At 34.9% G+C, this 24,118-nt stretch overlaps 1 protein-coding gene across 2 annotated transcripts in view; it reads right to left on the bottom strand.

Moving 5' to 3' along the window:
- Positions 1 to 24,118, bottom strand: part of CCDC141 (coiled-coil domain containing 141) — a 276,321-nt gene that overhangs the window by 83,573 nt on the left and 168,630 nt on the right. The window contains exons 12-16 of one of the 2 annotated variants that reach the window (XM_027865848.1): positions 18,054 to 18,248; positions 14,738 to 14,932; positions 4,281 to 4,460; positions 3,923 to 4,048; positions 45 to 233 (exon numbers count right to left, since the gene is read on the bottom strand). In XM_027865848.1, coding sequence (XP_027721649.1) covers positions 45 to 233; positions 3,923 to 4,048; positions 4,281 to 4,460; positions 14,738 to 14,932; positions 18,054 to 18,248 — 885 coding nt within the window. The remainder of the gene's footprint in view (positions 1 to 44; positions 234 to 3,922; positions 4,049 to 4,280; positions 4,461 to 14,737; positions 14,933 to 18,053; positions 18,249 to 24,118) is intronic. The other variant, XM_027865847.1, reaches the window with a different exon arrangement.

The raw sequence follows: 24,118 nt of genomic DNA, 5'->3' as shown, positions 1-24,118 counted from the left end.
TTTCAGAAAAATAAAGTCTGAAAGGTAAGTGTTATAATTCTTACTTCTTCCTTGACTCGATAGAACCGGACTGCCTTAGACAGTATATTCTCATAATCTTCAAGTCTCTCCTTCTGTTCCTGGTGAAGTTGAGTGAGCTCCTTTACCTGTTGAGTTTTTTCCTTTACAGGGGCTCCTTCAAGGTTTAGCACTTCAAATACTTTTAGAATGTAGCAGACCTCAGCATCCAGTTGCTAGAAAATGAGAAAGGCAATAAAATGAATCCAATTTTTGGAAAGCCTCTTAATTGTGTGACTACCTTAATAAGGCATATCTGTCCCTAAAATTAAATGAACTAAAGATTTTTCTTAGAGCGAATCAAAAAAAGTTGCAATGTTCAAAAATGCTTCTTGTCATAGCATAGTAAAGTTTGTCATGGGGTACAGGGGGGAAGGAGGTACCTCTAACTGCTTTGAGATCACACTACTTATTTTAGGAAATACCAAAAAGTCTTCATAAAATTACAATAATATGCTAGGTAACTGCAGCAGAGAGTTTTTATTCATTAACAAGTGAAATAACAGAATTATGCTTAACATTAAATACAGACAAATGTCAGATAGTAAAACAAGAAAATTAAACAAATATGGGAAATTGTTTGCCACGTGTAAGTATGGCAGAAATATCATGAGAATGACTCAGTAGCTGAGCAGCAATTTTGAACTGTTACTTAAGAGGCAAGGGCACTGGGATTCGTAAATAGCACACAATACCCAGAAACCAAAAAGTGTTCTCCCATTATTGTTAGCACTGGTCAGATCAAACACTCAGGAAGTCTACTGTACTTTTTGATAATGTTTGGAGAAAACTGGAGTTGGGCTTGGAAGGAAGAGTGAGATTTAGGGAAGTGAAGAAAAAGGGGAAGAGCATTCCATGGAGGAAAAGTGACAAAGAACTTTCCCTTATAAGGAAGTTTTTTCCTTAAATTGGTCTGAAATCTACTTCTATGAAACTTCTACCCATTGCTACTAATTTTCTCCCTCAGGTCTCACAGAAAGAGACTAATTCCTATCCACCTAATAGTTCTTCAAATACTTAAGATCACTATCAAGTCTTCTGTAAGCTAACCATCTCTAGTTCCTTCATATGGTATGACCTAACTTCCTTTCCCTGGAAGTTCTCCAGTTTATCAATGAAATTCCTAAAATGTGATATGATGTGATATGATAAAATGTGATATAATTATAATCCCAGTGGGGTAAGAAGTTAAACACATATGAAAACTTATATAGTGCAAAATTTCAAATATATGGCATATGAAATTAATATTTAGGATAAGAAGACATCAATGATAACTGAAATAGTCCAAGAAGACTTTAAGGAACATGTGAGATTTTTTACTAGGCTTTAAGAGTGGATATTATGTGAATAGATGAAAAGGGTCTGGAATTCCAGGTAGGGTGACCAGGAAGGATAAAGGTTCAGAAACAGAAATAAGAGCAAGGGGGTGATAGGGAAATAGTGAACACATTAAGTTGACAAGAGCAGAATGTAATGCTGAAAAATAAAGTTAGACCCATTCTGGAGGTGGCCTTGAATCCCAAACCATTGAATTTTTTATTACGCTAAAATAAACATTGAAAGTTTTTTTTAACAGAGTGGTTACACAACTAAAGGATTATTTTTAAAAGATTAATCTAACTAAGATTAATCTGATGGCTTGTGAAGAGTGCACTGGAGCAGAGAGATAAAAGGCAGGGAGAAAGAACAGTTGCTTTTGCAATAGGTTGGCATAGGATCATAAAAGGATATAGTGGAGGCAGTGGGAATAAAAAAGAAGGAATAAATGTGAAAGATGATTTGAAAATAGGATTGAAGTGGTGGGGGGTGCAGAGAAGGAGAGAGAGAAGTCAAAATGTTCTCAGAAGTGTTGAGTCTGAGTGACCAAAACAAGGAAATTGGGAGAGAGAGAACCAGTTTATGGAAGATGAGGTCAGTTTTAGACAAATTGAGTTTGAGATAAAGATATTATTTGGCCCTTGGTAAAAATGTCCAGCTAGACAACGTCACTGAGGTAGCTAGATGGCTCAGTTGATAGAGCTCTGGAGCCAGGAAAATTTGAGCTCAAATCTGGCCTCAGATGCTTCTTAGCTGTATGACCCTGGGCAAGTCACCTAACCTCTGTTTGCTTTAATCTACTGGAGAAGGAAATGTCAAACCATTCTAGTATCTTTGTCAAGAAAACCTCTCATGGACAGTACGGTCCATGAGGTCACGAAGAGTTGGACACAACCAAATAACATCAGCAGCAGTAACGACCACCACAACAACAAATATTCAGAAGGTAATTGAAGATGAACAGGAAGGTCTTGGCCCAAGGTAGAGATTTGATAATTATCAGAATAAAAGTTAGAGTTGAGGTTTTGGCAGTATACCTGTTGTCTAAGGAAGAGAACAGAGAGAGTGAAGGTAAGATGTAGTTTGGAGGTGGGAAATTTCCATATAAAAATAGTGACTATTCTCCGGTGTCTTGAAAATAAAATAAGATGTCCTGGGCTTAAATTATTGCTTAAGAGATTTATATTGGCTCCAAAGAAATTCTCAGTGGTGATTAGTTACTGAACAAAATGATAATATTTTCTAAGAGGACTCCATAAAGAGAAAGATAACCAACATGGGGAAGTGGTTGAAAAACATGTCATATGAAGATAACTTGAAGGGATTAAGAATGTTTATTTAGCCTGGCAGGCAGTACACAGGATGAAGAATGAAATGAAAGCAGACTTCAGGCATTTGAAAGACTATCGTATGGAAGAGAGATTTGTTCAGCCTGGCTCCAGAGAAGCAATGAGTAGATGTTAATTTGGAGGCAGATTATGACTCTACGAAAATCTGATAGAGCAGTCTCAAAGTACAGTGGACTACCTCTTTCTTCCCATTCACTGAAGGTCTTTGAGAGGAGGCTGAATGACCACATTAGGTATAGTAGAGAACATTCCTGTTCAGATAAGAGATTGGAATAGATAACCCCTGAGGTCCCTCACATTTCCAAGATACTGTGATTCTATGAGTGAAGGCTGACACACAAACAAATCTATGAAGTACCCTCTATCTTCACAAACCAGTGAATCTTAAAAGTCAATTATTATATGTTAGTGACAAAAAAAGATAGGATGTGGATTTTGGTCTACTGTTCTAATTTTGCAGCAGAGAGATGCCAAGTTAAGAAGATGGCACATATTGTCAGTAGAATGCCCTGGCTCCTTTTTTCACTCCTGCACCAAGCTGAGGAGGGGTTCAGAGGGAGAAAAGCACTGCAACCCATGCTGTCTGGCCAGCAGCCATGAGCATGACTCAGTCTTTATATCACCCACTCCTTCTGTACCTTTGCCATTTAAGGCAAAGGGATAAAGGAGAATTAGCCACAAATAGCCATGGTTGGTAGCAAGGAACTTGGATTATAGGGGTAAATCTCAGGTTGACACAGGGATGATTTGGTTGGCAGAGGTCTTGCAATGGGCTAAGATATGGAATGCCTACCAACAGTAGGCAACCTCCCCTCCTTTGGAGTTTCAGTCTACAAAAACAAAGTCAATTATTTTAATAATTTAGAAGAAATGCACATTTGCATACACTCCTGACATTCTTTCAATTTAAGTGAAAATAACTCTCAAAAAGCATATAAACAGTATCTTGTAGACAAAAAGTATCATGTATGTGCCTGAGTATTCAAACACACACAGATGCCTCCAGCTGTACAGAAAATAACCAATGGAGAAAATGCGTTTTTAAAGAGAACTTTAGCACTTTAATAGAAGGAAATTTTCTCTCTTTTTAAAAAGAGAGTAATTTGCCAGTCTATTGAAATAAATTATGCAAATTGCAACTGAATGCTTTTCCATTTTCATGCTGCTCAACAATGTCCATCAATCTATTTCCTCACCTGAAACTGAGGCTTCATTTGTTTCCTTTTTTTTTGTAGATCTAAGAGAGTCTGAAGGCTGCTTCCAAGATCAAGTGCAGACACTGGGGTAAACACTTTCTGAAGAAGTTTCAAGTTCTGAGTTGTCTGAAATAAATATCAAATGGTGCTTGGTATGCTTTCTTCAGGAGTAAAAGCAAATATTTCACTGTCATTTTAGAGATGTTTCATCTCCGTGTTTCATCAACTCTCTCTGTTGCCATGGAGGTTTCTACAAAATGGAGGGACCTGATAGAGTTTTCACAATGAACTTATTTTTAAACCACAAGGGACCAGAAATATGGACTCAGATTTCCCCTTTCAACTAGAAGACCCTTACCTTTTTCAGCTGTTCCTTAAAGGCCGCCCACTGCTGTTTAATGGATTTGATTTGGTTCACCTGAAGCTGTCGTGCAATCCAGAGATTCTTGAGCTCCTCCCTTTCTGCATTATGATTTTCTATCATGTTCTCAGTAACATGTATAACACTTTTCACCTTTAATATACTGTCCTCATTTGCCTGTTAATTTAATGAAGAATATTACTGTCCTTTCCCCAAAGTATAAAAACATCTTTTCAGAGAATACATAATTTTAAAGGGCAAAAAAAATTGGGCTTGTGAAAGTAGACAGTGTGATATCTCATTATTAATCAAGTTCAGAGTTTTCTATTTTAGAAGCAGAGTTGACCTCCCAGAAAATGTTCTGTGTTCATATCATCTTCAAGGCTCCAGTTGACCTTAATTTTTTCAAAGCCTTTGGTTATTTCTTTCCTTTTAAGATATGATGGAATCAAATACATGACCCAGAAAGCTAATGATCAAGATTTTTGAAATGTATTATATTGAATGGTTATATAATTGACACTTAAACACAGTCAGTGGAACATATTGGAAATAGAATAACACTTGATAGGGTGAAATGCATTTTTGGAACCTCCATGCATTTGAGGCTAAAAAAAAAAAAATACTCGTTAATTCCAGGATCTATAATTTAATTTACATATGTTTTCCCTCCACTAATATAAGTTATAACTCCTCTGTGGTAAAGTTCATGGTCTCCAGGTTTTATCAATAAAAATTCATCACACTTTGTAGCCAACCTGTTGATATGCCTCTCCAAAATTAGCTATGCAAGGTATCATATGGAACACCCACAGTCTATTAATGACCTGTACTCCAACTCATTCTAGCTTATAGGAATTGACAGAATGTGGGTGTCTTCTTTAAGAATTAGGGTTATCTCTAGGACTTTAATGAAAGAATAAGAAATTCTGGATAAGTGAAAGGCAAACAATTGTGCTTTTTTGTGTATGTGATGCATAATTATTTTGAATTTCATCAATCGGCAATGACTTTCACGTGGCAGAGTGAAGACACTTTCAGTCATTTTTAAGGGGAGTCAATTATTTACATTTCATGTACATTATCAGAAGAAGAACTAGACAGAGGGGGTAAAAATTAGAATTTCTGTTTAACGAACTCCGTTCAATTCAATTTAATTTAATAGGCATTTTTGAGTGTCTTCTTGCAGAGTTCCTCCCCCATGGTGGGAATGCATTCCTTCTTCACTTCTGCTTTATGGACTTCCCCCCTTCCTTTAACAAACAGCTCAAGAACCGCCTTCCAGATAAAGACTTTTCTGATCCCTTCATGCAGGTGGTAAAGTACATAGAACTCTGGGCCTGGAGTCAGGAAGACCTGAGTTCAAATTCCGACTCAGATACTTAATAGCTGAGTGACCCTGCACAAGTCACTTAACCCTGTTTGCTTCAACTCCTCATCTGTAAAATGAACTGGAAAAAGAAACAGCAAACCGTTACTGTATCTTTGCCAAGAAATCTCCAAATGGGGTCACAAAGAGTCAGATATGACTAAAGTGATTAAATAAGAAGGAATGACCCTGGGCAAGTCACTTAATTGTTTGTCTACCTACAAGTTTCCTCAGCTGTAAAATGGGGTAATAATAGCACATCTACTTTCCAGGAGCAAATGGCATAACATTTCCAAAATGCTTAGCACATTGCACAAGCACATAATAAATATTTGTTCTCTTCCTCCTTCAAATACTGGTACCTCCCACATATTACCTTATTTGTACTTATTTTCCTTATATTTATTCAGTGGATATGTCCTTATTGTTTCTCTCATTAGAATGTAAGCCCTTTGCAAATGGGATTGTTGCATTCATTGTGCTTGTAACCCCAGGACCTAATACAATGCCTGATAAGTTATAGACACATAATAATTATTTATTGATTGAGTGCCTACTATGTGTCAATTGAACAAAATTTAAAAACAACAACAAACAACAACACAGAAATCCATGGGTTAATTAACTGGAAACTTGACATTAAGAGACTTAATAGTATTTTTTAACTCCTCTCAGATAATCTGATTAATTAAAAGAACCTGTGAAGTGGAGTTTTTTTAAAAATGCAACATTATTAGTAAAGCCCATGACTGTCATATTCATGGGTTCTGCTATCTATGCCAGTCTCTGTAAAGATACACTACCCTCTGCAGATTCATACACTGACTGGTTTATTAGTTAATCTCTTATGAGTATGTTTAACCTGAAGCAATGTCCTAAAAGTAAGCACAATAAAGTAGAAAATGATAGGGATAAGGGAATTATCCGAATTGCTGTTAAGAAAAATTTAAGGAGGAGTTAATCACTTTCAGCTGGGGGTTAATATGGGGAAAGGGTGCTACAGGAAGAGGGGGAAGTAAGGAACCTGAAACAGCCTTGAAGGAAGAGAAGTTTCAATAGCCACAGATGAAGATGAAATATATTCCAGACATGTGGAATGACTTGAATATATTCACAGAAGGCATGAGAATGGAAGATAAGAACATAGAACAGTTAGTATATGATATAAGCAACATACGATATAAGCCTGTGATAAGTCTGATGTCACAAGTAATGATTCATGTGGGGACATATTATATCACTTAGAAGAACCCAGAGAACATTGCTAAGGATTAATGAAGACTTCGCTAAAAACAAAAATAGGGGGCAGCTAGGTGGCACAGTGGATAGAGCACCAGCCCTGAAGTCAGGAGGACCTGAGTTCAAATCCAGCTTCGAACCAAACACTTGTCACTTACTAGCTGTGTGACCCTGGGCAAGTCACTTAACCCCAATTGCCTAAAAAAAAAAATAAAAAAAAATAAAAAAATAAAAACAAAAACAAAAAACTGAAGACCTTAGGGAAACAAGTGATGTTTTCATCACTACTACCAATTAAAGGTAGAAGAAAAAGGATCTGGGGAGTGAACAGCTAGTTCAACTGTCTGAAAATAGCATTTAGACCTCAGAAGAACACCTTAAAATATAGAAATGATCAACTTGACTAGAAATGGAATCTGTCTAACCAGGACCCACAAAAAAAAAAAACCATACTTACAAATGTAATCAAGAAGGCTTTAAATTGCTGGGGGAGATGACAGGGGAATAAAACTGCCCCAAATGATCTGACAATTTTGGTAACAATAAGTTGATAAGTTTTTATTATATGCCTACAATGTGCCAGGCACTATGCTAAGCAGCGGGGATTCAAAAAAGAGGCAAAAGACAGTCCCTGTCTTCAAAGCACTCACAATCTAATGGAGGAGAAAACAAACAAATAAATATGTAAAAACAAGATATAGATATAGATATATAGATATATATATATATGGAGAGAGAGAGTAAACAGGAAATAATTAAAAGAAAAAAAATACCAGAATTAAGTAGGGTTGGAAAAAGCTTTCTGTGTAAGATGGGATTTTAGTTGGGACTTGAAGAAAGCCGGGAAAACCAGTAGGTAGAGATGAGGAGAGAGAGAATTCCAGGCATGAGGGATAGCCAGAGAAAATTCCTAGAACTGGAAGAGATGGACTGTGTTATGTGAGAAACAGCTAAAAGGACAGTGTCATTGGACATGGTGGGGTATAAGGTATAAGAAGACTGGAAATGTGGGGAGAGATAATAGCAGGCAAAACATAGGAGAAAGCATAATATTTAAGTAGAGAGTCAGTTAAAGATATGGCCTCATATGTCTATATGCAAATGCACAAAATATGGGTAATAAGCAGAGTAAATTATGGAATCTAATGCACAGAAGAAAATTTGACCTCACAGATACAGCTAAAATTTGGTACGATAGGACTGATGATGAATTTGGCAATAGAAGGGTATGCTTTATTTTAAAGGAATACTATACATAAAAAACATAAATATAAGAACCTGAAAGAATAAACAGGATGGAGAGCATTGGAATAAGGATCAATTGAAGTAAAATCAGAAATGATACTGTTATACATTGGTATATGAATTACTTGGAAAATGCAATAATTTATGTAATTTCTACCTACAATAGGCTGACTCAGAACAAGCTGGTTTCTCCACTTTTAGTTAATTCTCTTTCAGTTAATTATAGGATTCCTTGCCATACATCCATTTCATTGATCTCTTTTGTGTTTTTAATTACTTTTTATATATCCTTTTAAATATCCTATTTTAATATCCTCTTTAACAGAATATGACCCCAAAGAAACATGAAAAAATTGTTGCTCTTAAAGAGCACACTTCAATGACTGCTAAAGATATTTCAAAGGTTGTTGCTATGGGAAATTGAGTATTTCAAGGATCATTCGAGTCAACAATAAAACAGGGTTAATCTCAATGAAGTGTCAAGCATGACTGTAAACAAAAAACAATGTGCCAAACTATTTTGTAAAACAGACTAATTAATCCTCAGGGGGGAGAAACCTTCGGAGGAACCTGGCAGGTGGAAACATTGTTACTTATTTCTCTACAATGCGGCATAGACTTCTTGAAGTTAGAATAATAGGTAGAAGATTAATAAATAAAAAGATGTTAACCATCGCTTTATAAATAAAATTTTTATCATGGACAAGACAATACAAAGACAAGAGTACTGAAGATTGGAAAAAAGATAATTTTTACCGATAAAAACACTTTAGCGTTCAAGGCTACATACTAAAACTGTTGTCAAAAGAAGTCCAGTCTGATAATTATAGAAATTCCCAAATGGAAATGGAATACTGCAACGTGACCTTGTGCAATGCCACATAAGATGAAAGATTAAGAGATAGAGATGTTCTTCAATGGCTTAAAAATTCACCCAATTGAAATTTTACTGAAAACCAATGGTTAGAATCACTGCCTAATAAAATTTGTGTTGATTGATAGTTACAAGAAACTTCAACTATCTAGGCATCTGCCAACACTTTCTTGGCCAAAAACAGAAAAAAAGTAATAAATTTGTGACCTGTGTTAAGGATTAATTAATAAGCATTTTAAAAATTTTCATTCATCAAATGATGGAGGAATTAATGAAGGAAATTGCTATTTCTTAAACAGATTCATAAACACTAGGGCCCAGAAAGAGCCGTAGCTGTCGATGAATGCTAAGGATAGCAAAAAAATGGCATTCTGTTTGTTTTTGGCTATGTAGGGGCAAGAAAAAGATTAAAAAAAGGACAGAACTGCTGCTTTGGGTAGGTGGGATGATGATAATAGGTGACTATGAGAAGGTTGATCTCTTCTTTTGTTCTTATTTTACTTTTCAAGGAAAATGACCTTTAGATTGGGAAGGATGGAGCAGAAATGTTTAGCAGGGAGTAGAAACTCAAGATTAATGAGATGACCGGTTTGCATAGGCCTCCATGAGTTTAAGTCATCACCCCCAGAAGAATTACATCTCAGAGTACTGAAAGAGCTGGCAGCTATGATTATTGACCTCCAACCAATGGTCTTAGAAAGATGGAAAGAGGTGCTGCAGGACTCAAGAAGGGCAAGTGTTCCAATTTAAAAAAAGAGAAGAGGGTAAAGTCTGCAAACTATAGGCCAATGAGGCTGATTTCTATTCTTAGCAATATTCTAAAAACAAAGCATTAGGAAATGGCATTTACAAAGGGAAGAAATGGTCATTAAAAACCAGCATTTCTTCTTCAAAAACAGGTGATGTGAGACTAACCTCATCTATCTATCTATCTATCTATCTATCTATCTATCTATCTATCTATCTATCTATCTATATCTATCTATCTATCTCTGTCTCTCTGTCTATGCCCCTCTCTCTCTCTCTCTCTCTCTGTCTCTGTCTCTCTCTCTCTCTGTCTTTTTCTCTGTCTCTCTCTCTCGCTCTCTGTCTGTCTGCCTGTCTCTCTCTCTCGCTATTTTCCAGGAAGCAGTTGACAAAATCTTTTATGTCTTAGTTGGCATAAATCTGGGAGATACGTTATATGACAGAATAAGATTTGGGATTAGTTGAATAACTGCACCCAAAGAGTGGTCACTAATTGTTTGAAGTTGGGGTTATTGTGGAAGTGACTACTGACTGGATTAAGTGGCTTCTGAAGTCGATTGCACAACACAAGGTATGTGAAAGGAATTAGGTTAGGCTAGTGATAGACTGGGAAGGGCCTTAAACACAAGGCTAAGGTGTTTGCATTTTAACTAAAATATATAAATATATTATAAAATATATGAATATGTAATATATAAAAATATATAATATATAAATAAATACACATATAAAATATATAAAATATATAACTAAAAGGCAATAGATGGTCATGTGGTCATCCATTTAGAGCTAGAAGGGGTATTCATGGTCAATGAGGCCAACCTCAGTTTAGAGATGACAAAACTGAGGCTTAGGATAGGAAGATAATATGGCATTTTTTAGAATATATAAATTAGAAAAGGATGAGATTGGACATATTGGATCATTTAGAAGAAGATCATTAGAATAGTCTAGGGAAGAAATGGTAACTGCCTGTAGTAGATTGGTGATTGTTGGAGCGAGAGAGAGATATTGTAGATTTATAAGTAGCCAATCAGCTACACCCCCAAATGTGTAAATTAATGAACCGAGGTCAATGTAGAGAAAAGTCCTCCGTAAAGTGCCACAAGTTTTTGTTTTTAGCATTATCTTCAGTGATTTGAATGAACACATAGAAGGAATTATTATCAGAGAATACTAATCAGAAGATAAAATAACAGAATCAAGATGTGAAATAATTTTGACAGTTTAGAATTCTGGGCCAAAAACAATAAGAAAAAAATTTAATATGAATAAATTCAAAGTTCTTCATTTAGATTAAAAATCTCAGTTTCATAAATATAGGAAGAGGAGACATATCTTGACAGTAATTCTTGTGAAAAACATTTAAGAGTCTTAGCTGACTATAAATTAATATAAGCTAATGCTGTGTTATAGCTGCTTTAAAAGAAGAATTAAAAAGCTAACAAAATCTTGGGAAAATAAATTTAGAGTCAAAAGTGCTTAAATGCTTTTTCTGTCATGGAACCATTTGGCAATACGATGAAGCCTGTGAACCCCTTCTCAGAATGATATTTTTAAATAATTTAAAGAAATGCTAAATTTTTGCCAGAGTTTAGTGAAAATAACATTTTTCCCATCTAAGTTCACTGATCCTTTGGGGGTCCATGGACCCCAGGTTAAGAATTCCTAGTTTAGATAGGGAGAAATGATTGACCCACTCTATGCTGGTGAGAATACATATGGAATGTTGTGTTTAATTCCATATGCTTTATTTTATGAGGGAAATTGATGAATCAGAGAGCATCTGGAAGACATTGATCAAGAGGAAACGGCTCTGAAAATTGTCTCATGTAAGGAATTGTTGAAGAAACAAGGAATGTCAGTGTCTTCTCTAGTTGTTTGTACTCTCAGTAATCATATAAATACTTATCTCTTTACACAATGTATTCTCCAACAATTCCTTACATGTAAGGACTGTATTTCCCTTCTTTTGGTTAGGGCCTAATTATCCAAACTGAAAAACAAAGTTATCTTAAGAATATATGTGCATGTGTATGTGTGTGTATATGTATATGTGTGTGTGTATGTGTGTGTGTATGTGTGTGTGTTTGTGTGTGTGTGTGTGTATATGTGGGTCTATATTCATATTGAACTTCTTATTGTTTTTGTCCCAGAATTATAGGCTGTCAAGATTATTTCAAATCTTGAATACACATACATATAATATATATATGATTTATGTATTTCTATATAATTTATAATATATATTTCAGTCTATACACACACACACATAATTCCAGACTATCTGGATAGCTGATACAGTTCATTTCTCAATGCACTTCTCTGTATGTGCTTGGATAGATAATGTAATTGGTCAATAAGTTCAGCCCAGAATTGAGTAGAAGAAGAACAGTATGAATTGCCTCTGGGAAATTGCCAAGTTCCCTTAATATTCTGAAATTTCTCCCTGAAACAGAGGCCCATCTTCCTAATATCAATATTCTAGTAGTGCTGTTATTATGGTTATGAGTCACAGAATACCACAGCCTCTACAAAACTGAAAATGAGTTATCACCCAAGGAGGAACGGGGGTAGCACAAAGTAGACTTAAGTATGTTTCTACAATTATACGCAAGGCATTACAGAGGTGACAAGTAACTGATGATAAAGTTGTAACAAAAAATCAAAGGTCAAGGAAATGTAAGAGTAAAAAATAAAATGAGAGAGTCATGTGGCTAGAGGAAGAGATAATCAATGGATAGACCTTGTGCTCCGCTGGTATCCTCACAAAATCAAGATAAAGTCTCTCTGCTGAAATTTAGGGAAGAAAATGAACAAGAGTGCATGATACAGGCAGGCATGGATGAGTTGTGATTTCCATCAAGGGAAGGAATACTCACAGGCTTGTTGGGAGGATCAAATAAGATAATTATGATAAATGCAAATAGTAGATGTAAGTGTAGTAGATACTATATAGAGTGTATATGTGTGTGTGTGTGTGCTTACACATATTTAGTAGATGCTACATAAATGCTGATGCTGATGCTTATGATGGATGAAGATATCACAGATCAATTTGAGTATCCTCAGCAACTAGCAGAAGGCCTTTCTTCAAGTAGGAGCCTTTAAATAAATGATTATTGAATGTCTGTTTGACTTGATAAAGAAAATACTAAGAGGAAAATCTGGGAATACTCGAGACTTTGGAGAAACTGAATCTATTGAACTTCCAATGGATCCAAAGACAAGCAAAAGAAGACCTGTATTCATTGCTTTTAAAGAAAAAAAGTCTGTTAAGATTTTAAAAAAGATATTCCATATCATCAGTGAGAATAAAGTCAAGATTAAGGTAGCCTACCCAAAAAAGTGTCCCAGCAGCAGTACAATGCAGGGGGTAGCCAATGGGGTGAAAGCAGTGAGAAACAGGAATCAAGAGGAGGAGAAGGAGGTAGTGGCAGCAGTGCTGGCAGAGGCAGTGGAGGACTTCTCAGCCTCTTGGCTTCCCTGACCTCCTTCAAGTCCCTGCCAAAATCCCATCTTCTACAGGAAGCCTTTCCTGATCCCCTTTAATTCTAGTGCTTTCCCTCCATTGATTATTTTCAATTTATCCTCTATAAACTAGTTATACACAGTCATTTGCATGTTGTCTCTCCTTCTATATCATGAATGCCTTAAGAACAAGGATGTTTTTCTTTTTCTGTAACCCCAGTGATTAGCATAGTGCCTGGCACATAGTAGGGTCTTAATAAATGTTTATTGAATAAGGGAAAACAGAATCATAGTCTTCAAATATTTAAAAGACTATGCTTTTTTATTTCAATTTTTTTTCAGTGAAAGACCATACCGAAAGTAGACTTATTCTGTATAACCCAAGAGAGCAGAAACTCAACTCATGACTGGAAGTTACAGAAAAGCAGGTTTTTGTTGAACATGACAAAAAAAATGTAAACACCTAGACTTTTCCAACAATGGGTCTTTTCAACTGCCTAACAGAGTGTGTGGCACACATTAAATTTTTAAATACGGAATAAATAGGCAACCTTTTGTGATAGTGAACTTCCAGTCTCTGGAAATATTCAAGCAGGATTTAGGTTATCACCTGTCAGGAATGCTATAGAAAGAATTCTTTTATCTGGTGGAAGGTGAGACTAAATGACCTTTAAAATTATTTCCAACTCCAAGATTCTTTAAGTCTCTAATATTTCATACATATCATTTTCTATTTAGATAAATGAATACATCAGAAATGGTTACAAGATAACTTACCACATTATAGAATTTGGTATAATGTAACTTACTCTTAGGCTTTATCCTAGGTAGTTAATTATAGAAAGTACTACAGGAAGCTCCTTAGATTATAATTTCAATTATAGCTTGTAGATGGAATTTGGGCATAACTCCAAAAGAATAATATTTATTCTTATTCATGCTTTAAAAGAAAGATATCCTGATTGTCTTCCTACTGTGTTTTCTCTCCTCAAACACTATCTCTAACTCCTCTCCACCAGAACCCTGGATGTGCTCCTGCATCCCTATCCTGATAGGTGAGCTTCTGTAGGGTCTAGGACTCCATAATGCTTCTCACTCATCTCCCTACCGTGCCATCTGCAGATTCCCTTCTCCCCTTTTCAGTACTGCTTTATGTGTTGTGTTCCGCCCCGGGATGCCTTATTTTCTTGTGCTTGTATTCCCAGGACTTGGCATAATGCTTAATACACAGGAAGTGCTTAATAAATGCTTTATCTAGCTAAATATCTAATAATAGTGATGATGATGACATTTTGGGTTTACATAAAGCCTTTCTGGCTAAGATCTCCAAAGCACAGAATGTAAAGTAACAAAGAGCCTGTATGAAAGCTGGCCTCCAGGGCTGCTTCAGAGGGCTAGGGTGGAAAAGCATCTGAGCATCTTCTCACATGCAACACTGATTTAACAAGGAATGACTTTCCTTTATGTTTATAATTCTGATGAGTAATCCTTGCAGAAGGTGTGACTCACATAATGCATTCTCACCATGTTTATTAAATTAAGAAATTCAAGCCCCAGGTCTTGAGTTGAAAAACTCTCCTTTAAAAACAATTGCCACTGGCTATTGGGAGACTCCAAGCAAGATAGGAATTGAGTTTCTCCTTTATCCTGTTGAGTCAATTCAGTTTTGAAAAACTCCTTTAGGCTCCTAGTCAGCTCTTCTACCTGAAAAAGAAGGATTTTTTTTTAATCAAGGCACTGAAACTTCTTTTAAAAAGAAAAAAAAAATCCTTCAAACTCAAACATGTCTATATAAGAAAAACAAATCAACATGATACATTTCAAGATTGCATATTTCTCTACAACATTTGTATCATTATTGAATGTATCAAATAACTACAGTGTCTCAGGAACATATTTAGGCGGCTGGCAAACAGGGCTGCTTGTGGGGTCCAGATGGAGGTGACAAGTTTATTACCCAGTAAGACCTTCTGAGCACAGCCAAAAAAAGATTTTTTTAGTGATTTTTTTTAAACTGTCAGCAATTTGGTCAATTCCTGTCACAGATCATCTTAATATCACAAAGGAGTGTGATATAATTTAGACGCAGAAATACACAAGTAGGAAAGTCAGAGCTAGAGAGAAAAAAATGAATGTTAAGTAAAAGAACATTACTTTGGAATCCCATGGCTGGCTTTTAATAAATGTTAAGGCAATAAAAAATAGTGAAAATAAATCTTAATTTTCTGTATTGCTTTGAATATTAACCAATATTCCATGTAAATGGTGCTGAATTCTTGGAGATCATTTTATTTTGCCAGAGGCTGACACCAACTGTGCCATAAGAAACACACAATAACACTGAATTTTGTGCTGAAACTACAACCAAAAGGCTTTAATGCAATGATGCCTATTAATTTTAGGTGAAACATTACAGCTAATGGGACAAGCTGCAGTAGATCCATCAGAACCACTGGGGTGATTCTAAGGGGAAAAACATTCCAGGAGATTCATGAGCACCAGATATAGGGGTCCTTCTGGACCCATGTATTTAAAAAAAAACCGTTATTGATTTAAGTTGTTTTTACATTGCCCAGATTTCCCTGTATCCTTTTATGCTTCTCTGTATTCATTATATTCATCATTTCTTATAGCATAATCATATTCTGTTAGATTCATGTACTACAATTTGTTTAGTGATTTCCTGTTCAATGGGTATCCACTTTGTTTCCAGTTCTTTGCCACCACAACCCACTTCTAAAACATTTTAGTGTATATGCAAGCTTTCTGTCAATGATCTCCCTGAAGTATGTGCCTGGCAGTGGAATCTCTGAGACAAAACATGTGGACATTTTAGTCACTTTATTTCCTTATTCCCAGTTGTTCTTCAGAATAGTTGCAACAATTCCACCAATAATGCATAGTGTTCCCATCTCTCTATACAATACCCTTTCAACATTGACTGTTTCCATCTTTTGTCACATTTGCCTATCCACTTGGTGAGAGGTGAAACCTCGTGATTATTTTGATTTGTATTTCTCGTTTACAAACAGTATGGAGTTTTCTTTCATATAGTTGTTAATGGTTAGCAATCATTCTTTTCAGGACTTCTTGTTCACATCCTTTGACTACTTATCTATTGGGTAATGGCTTTTTGCCTTATATATTTGTTAGTTGTCTACATGTCTTATATACCAAGCCCTTTGATAAAAAGATTTTCCTAGCCATCTGCTCCCCTAAATGACTTAATTTTGTTTGTGCAAAGCTTTTGAATATCATATGATTAAAATTATCTATTTTATCTTTTGTAATTGACATTTTCCCTTGTTTGGTTAAGAAGTTATCTCCTACCCACATATGAAAGGTATATGACCTGTTTCTCTATTCATTATTTAGATATGAGTGAAATTAGGAAGGGAAGGGAAATGAACAAGCACTTGTTAATGCCTACTGTGTGCTAGATATTGTGCTAAGCACTTTACAATTATTTTCTTATTTGAAACTCAAGGTCTGACATACCCATGATTGTAATGATCACTAGCTCTGATGTGAAAGAACATATTCTAGGGGCAGCTAGGTGGCACAGTGGATAGAGCATTGGCCCTGAATTCAGGAGGCCCTAAGTTCAAATCTGGCCTCAGACACATAACACTTAATAGCTGTGGGACCCTGGGCAAGTCACTTAACTCCATTGCCTATCAAAAAAAAAAGAAAGAAAGAGCATATTCTAAAGGTTTTAAGAATCCTGCAAAGTCCTACAGATTATTTTGGGGGGTCTAAGTCATGAGATTACTCTTCTGTCTTCATACCTTTTAGTGAGTTTTTGATATTTCAGTAACAAAACCTCTATTAATTGGAATCTATTTTACATCAAATTTTACATAGTTATATAAAATTCTATCAAATCTCTATAGAAGATGATGTTGTAGTTTCAGTGTAAGAATTAGCTTTAGCATCAACAACAATCATCTTGAGCACTTGTTAGGTATGGAACACTGTTAGGCACACAAGGATACAAGGATGCAGAAGACAAAATCCATCCTTTAAGGAATCTGCATTCCGGATGTGAAGTTAGGTCATAAATATATATATGAAAAAGGAAAAATACAAAGCATCATATGCTATTCCTTAAATGTGTGGCATAGGCATTATGTGCCATGGTATCAGACAACGCATAGAATGCTGAGCTTAGAATCAAGAAAACCTGGCTTTGACTCCTCCAACTTACTGGCTGTATGACTTTGGGCAAGTCACTGAACCTCTCTCTGAACTTTAGGTATAACAGATAAGTATTAATTCCTTTTTGCAGATGAAGAAAGAGAGACTGAGATTAAATGATCACCTATAGTGGTAAATGTCAGAGGAAGGCATGCCTCAGCTGATTTTGTGTCCTTTCTTTCTACCATACCATGCTTTACTTAAAATAATTATTTGTAGAATGTTATTATAAATGGTCCCAATACTTTATTTTGTTGAGTTATTTTAGCTCTAAAGTATATCTGTCTGCTAAGGCACTGAGCAATTGTTATTGGTATCAGGACCTAGAGCACTCACACTGACAAAATTACAGTTCATTGAAATATACAAATATGTAATCAGAATTTATATAGATTAGATATATTATCTATTTAAAAATACAAATAACTTACCCCCTAGTTTCTTTTATTGATTGGTGGACACATACCTTAAAAGCCCCCAAAATAAAATTATTCCCTGCTTATATAACAGTGTACCTGCTCCAGGAAGAAGGATTTTCATTAGGTTATACACAGCTATAACTATGCACAGAGGAAAAGCATATGAGGTAGAAATTGAGATTGTGAGCAACTACTGAGAAGGACTTTACCTTCTCTGATGACTTTAGAAATGCCACGTGAGTTTGGAGGACTTGCACCTTGGAGGTGATGTTTCTGACAAGCATATCCAGCTCTTCCTTTATTAGTGCAGCTTTAGTAAACAGGGATGCCTCTTCAGCAGGCTCAAATGTGTCTTCTTCTTCTTCCATGATTTTCACTGCTGCTTCTAATTCATGTGATGTCTCCTGTGAAGGTATAAGTACAAGGATGTAGGCCTAGGCTGACAATAGGTTTCAGGAAAACACAAATTTCAATGGCTTCTGAGTATGCCTGCACAGATGTTACAAATTTAGATACTGATTTTGTACCTAGAATCTTCTCTGTAAAAGTTACAACTAAAAAAAAAACTTTAAAAATAGCTATACTTTATCTGTGCTTCCTATTCATCCCCCTCTCTTTTATTTATATCATGGATAAAAGAAAAGTTGTTTATGGTGTAAGATGCAAGATTATTTCTGGGCCCTCCCAGGGTCAAAGCCTACCAGCCTATGGGATATAAAACAGTATTATTATGATTGTTTTAAACAATTGTTTTGTTTTTTCTAATTTTCACCCAAGATTTGTTCTATCATTTTGGAGAGTCTCCCCTGCTTCTGGGATTATTATCTGAAACTGGAGTTAGGTGGAGGCAGAAGGATTTTAAACAACTTTGATGAAAATGGTACATATCAATCCATAGGTCTAATATAGCTTAAAACATTAAGTCAATTTCACAGACTTGCTGACAAGAGTGAGCTATATTTACTTCTGACACTCATCAGTAAGTGAAATGTATGTCTGGCATGTGAAATATACCGAATGACAGGTTTGATAAATAGATACTGTTGCTACCAGGAATCTCATGCTTCCTCTGGAAAGAGTATAGTAGTCAAAAATGAATTCTAAGGAAGGGGAAAAAAAACCATAAGAAATAACCTGCTTTTCTTAATAGTCAGAAGCTTCACTCTCATTTGCTAAAAGGAATAACTTTGATTATTTAATATTCTTCCTTAGTACTCACTGGAACAAAGGTAATTTTCATTATGAGTCACTTCATAATGGCACTTTGTAAGAAACGGGGACAAAACTACTCCTTCCCATCTTTCCCTCCTCTCTAACCCTCCTAAAAATATGGTGAAAAGGCACAAGCCTCTAAAAGCACACACCTAAAACAAAATCATATTTCACAGAAAAATCTTACATCTTTCAAGCTGCTTTACAAAAACTCAATAAGGGTGACAATGCTTTAAATCACTAGGAATTCTCCCATGTACTTAACAGTGTTCTAAATCGTAACACAGCATAATCCACATACCAATCCCATCCCCCCTTGAACCCTTCAGTTGGAAATCAAAACTATAGTTACATGAAAAAATATCTCTTACTATTGATTAGAGAAACACAAATTAAAACAACTCTGAGATACCACCTCACATCAATAAGATTGACTAATATGACAAAAAAGTGATAAATGTTAGAGGAAATATGGAAAAATTGGGACACTAATGCACGGTTGGTGGAGTTGTGAATTGATCCAAACATTCTAGAGAACAATTTGGAACTATGCCCAAAGGGCTATAAATCTGTGTATATATCCTTTGACCTAGCAATACTACTACTACATCTGTATCCCAAAGAGATCTCCCTCCCTTAAAAAAAAGGAAAAGGAAAAAGATCTATACTATATGTACAAAAATATTAAAGCAGCTTTTTTTATGGTGGCAAAGAATTAGAAATTGAGGGGATGTCCATCAACTGGGGAATGGCTGAACAAGCTGTAGTATATGATTGTGATAGAATACTATTGTGATATAAAAAATGACAAGCAAGATAGTTTCAGAAAAACCTAGCAAGACTTACATGAACTGATGCAAAGTGAAGTAAGAAGAACCAGGACAAGAGTTTACACAGCAACAGCAATGTTGTACAGTGATCAACTGTGGATGACTCAGCTATTCTCAGCAACACAATGATCTAAGACAATTCTGAATAACTTATGATGAAAAATGCTATCCACCTTCAGAGAAAGAATTGATGGAATCCGAATACAGATAAAAGCATACTTTTTTAAACTCTCTTTTCTTTTTCTTTTTTCTTGTCTATGTTTTCTTTTGCAACATGGCTAGTATGGAAACATGTTTTGTATGACTGCACATATATAGTCTATATCAAACTGCTTGTCTTCTAGAGGGGAAAGGGAAGGAAGGAAGGGAGAAAATTTGGGTCTCAAAATTTTAAAAATGAATATTAAAAATTATTCTTACAAGTAATTAGAATATATATAAGAATCCTTCAGTTCCCTAAAGGACAGCCCTGTGATATTGCATTCTGCTTAAGCATGGGGAGACATGACTTCTGATTAGCTGAGACATTTGAACCTATGATGATGTGAGTGTGAAGAGACTGCAGATTAGATTTGAGCAAGAAGGCCACAAATGTATCCTTTGATTCCCAATGCCTACACCCCCAGAGACTGCTAAGAGTAGACTTCCCAGTGAGACTGTTCTCCCTTTTATTGATTTGATCTTGTTCTGGAGTAGTAGAGCTGATTTATTCTTTTGTATTCAACTCTCTGCTCTAATCTCTATACCTTCTGATTTCTGTTTTACGGTTTGCTCTGATAAATAGGACTGATTGCTACCTGCAATAGTGTGTGTTTGTGGGTGTGTATGTGCATGTGTGTATGTGTGTAACCAGTGTTTGATGAGAGGAACCTAATCTGGCTGAGAGTAGCTATTGTTATAGATATAGTATAATATTTTTGTTATAGTACTGTCCCCTTTAGATGAGGAGAGAAGGAGGCTTTTATTCTGATATCTCTAAAAGAGCATCATACTTCCAAACTACTAATATCTGAAGTGTAAAATATAGATGTACATCCACTCCATTACCCTTCTTAGAAATAAGATAGTAAAGGAGTCAACATCCAGCCATAGCTGTCTTGGATTTTAAATGTTCCTCCCCTACTAGGCTATTGGTGGTACTTCCAAGACTCTCATCCCACTCTCTACAGTAGTAGATATTGTAGTCTTCCTGGGGATCTCAGCCACTCTAAATATATTCCTATAGTTTGGACCACCCTAAGTCACTATTGGCCAGAGTTTAAACTACTGTGCAATCTGATCTATTTTATATGTGTATTACAATTGTTATTCAGGTATATATTTCATTTTTTGTCTACACTCTAAGCTCCTTGAGGGCAATAAATATTTTGCTTTTCTTCTTTGTATCTATAGGACCCAGGAAAGTGCTTTATGTTTTTTTTTCTTCCTTTCTTTTGGTCTAGACCAGCAATTCTCAATTTTTTAATGTCAGAACTTCTTTATGTTCTTAAAAATAATTGAAGTCCCTTCAAAGACCTTCTGTTCATATGGGTTATGTCTATCAATATTTAACATATTAGAAATTGATGATTTTGACCTCATGGCACCCACACTTGGAAAGCTACTGACTAAGACTTATAATTGTATTGATGTAGAAAGCTCTCAGTGAGAAAATTCCCTCAACCATTGAAAAAGTGTTCTCCAACTTCAAGTCTTAGTGAGAGTATCTTTGGGCATTTAAATGAGTTTCCTTGTGTTTAAGGGACTTGCTCAGGGTCTTGAAACCAGTTTGTATCAAAACTGAGATTTTAACATAGGTCTTCCTAACTCTGACATTTGTCATGCACAAAGTCATGGTGCTCTACATTCAGGCATTTAATAAATGTTTATTGAATTTAACAGAAGGGATATATTAACATACTTATAATATAATCCAAAATACTGCATAGGGTTTTCTAACTTGTGATTCATTAACTTTCAAAAATATTTTGATAATTGTATTTTAATATAGTTTCCTTTGTAATTTTTATTTAAAATTTTATTTTATTTTTAATTTATATAATAAAACAAACATTTCCATAATATAGTATAATAAAGAAGATGATTGTGCATGAAACTGCAAATCCATTGTATACAACTTGCTACTCCTTTTAAATATATAACAAAGTTATCATGTAAATTTCTTTTTTTCCCCTTTTTACTTTCCTCTACCTTGCCTACCCTAGAGATGGCTACCATTAGACACAAATATGCATATATGTGTAAAATCATTATATAGATAGATCGATAAATATAGATATAGATATATACTTCTATTTATCAGTTCTTTCTCTGAATGCAGAGAGCATCTTCCTTCAAATGTCCTTTGCAGTTAATTTGGGCATTTATAATAGTCAAAATGACTTATTTGCTCAAAGTTGCTCTTAAAACAATATTGTGCTACTATATACAATGTTCTCTTGGTTCTGCTCATTTTGCTCTTCATTATTTCATGCAAATCTATCCATATTTTTCTAAGATCGTCAAGTTCATAATTTCTTATAGTACAGTAATATTCTATCACAATAATATACCACAACTTGTTTAGCCATTCCCACAATTTCTAGTTCTTTGCCACCACAAAGAGAGCTGCTATAATATTTTAGAACATATATATAGGTTCTTTTTCTTTCTTCCCTAATTGTCTTTGGAAATAGATCTAGTAGTGGTATTGTTGAGTCAAAGGGTACAGGAGGTTTAATAACTCTTTAGGCATAATTTCAGATTGCTCTCCAAAATGGTTGGATCAGTTCATAACTCCACCAACAATGAATTTAGTGTCCCATTTTTTCAATATCCACTCCAATATTTGTTGCTTTCCCCTTCAATCATTTTAACCAATCTGATAGATGTAAAATGATATCTCAAGGTTGTTTTAATTTGCATTTCTCTCATCAATAATGATTTAGAGTATTTTATATGATTGTAAATTGTTTTGATTTCTTCCTCCAAAAACTGTCTAGTCAAATCCTTTGACCATGTATCAATTGGGGAATGACTCTCATTCTTATAGATTTTATAAAGTTCTTGATATATTTGAGATATATCAAGATATACCTATAAAATTTTCCCTCCAATTTTCTGCTTTCCTCCTGATCTTGGTTACATTTGTTTCATTTGTGCAAAATCTTTTTAATTTAACATAATTTAAATTATCCATTTTATACCTCACTCTGGTTTTTATCTTTTGTTTATTAATAAGTTGTTTACCTGTCCATAAGTCTGATAAGAAATATATTCGATATTCTTCAAATTGTCTTGCAATATCTCTCTTTATACTAAGTCATATAACTATTTTGACCTTATCTTGCTAAATGGTGTAAGATATTACTCTATGCCAAATTTCTGTATTACTGCTTTCCGGATTTCCCAACAATTTTTTGCCAAATAATGACTTTTTATCCCCAAATCTTAAGTCTTAATACCTGTCAAATACAAGGTTACTATATTTATTTGCTGCTGCAAATTGTGTGTCTATCTACTCTGTTCCATTGATCTACATTTCTATTTCTTAGCCAGTATCAGATAGTTTTGATAATCACTGTTTTATAACATAGTTTAAGCTCTGGTACTATTAAACCTCCTGCCTTTACATTTTTTTCCATTAGTTCCTTTGATATTCTTGACTTTTTGTTTTTACAAATTCAGTAAAAAAAAAACTTTCTGGTAATTTAATAGGGATGGCATTGAATATATAAATTAGTTTAGGTAAAATTCTGGTTTTTATTACATTGGCCCTGCCTACCCATTAACAATTAATATTTTGCCAATTATTTAAATCTTATTTTATTTGTATAAAAGTTTTTTTTAAAAAAATAATTTTGTTTATATAGTTCCTAGGTTTGTTTGGGCAGGTTTTACTCCCAGGTATTTTATACTGTCTAGAGTTATTTCAAATGGGGTATCTCTTACTATCTCTTCTTGCAGGGTTTGGTTTGTAATATATAGGAATGCTGATGATTTAAGTGGATTTACTTTATATCCTGCTACTTTGCTAAAATTATTAATTGTTTCAACCAACATTTTAGTTGAGTCTTTGAGATTTTCCAAGTATATCATCATTTAGCGTCATAACCCACAGTTTAAGAAGTGCTGAAGGAGTTGTGAGTGGAAAAAGTTTAAGAAGTCTTGGTCTACAAAAAGAGATAGCTTTAGTATCTCATTCCCTATCCTGCTTCCTTCTTTTTCTTTTTCTTCTCTTATTGCTAGTGCTA

This window comes from Vombatus ursinus, unplaced genomic scaffold, assembly GCF_900497805.2.
Source record: "Vombatus ursinus unplaced genomic scaffold, bare-nosed wombat genome assembly UNPS02014779.1, whole genome shotgun sequence".
Taxonomy (NCBI): Eukaryota; Metazoa; Chordata; class Mammalia; order Diprotodontia; family Vombatidae; genus Vombatus; species Vombatus ursinus.
This window is presented reverse-complemented; position numbering and strand designations above follow the sequence as displayed.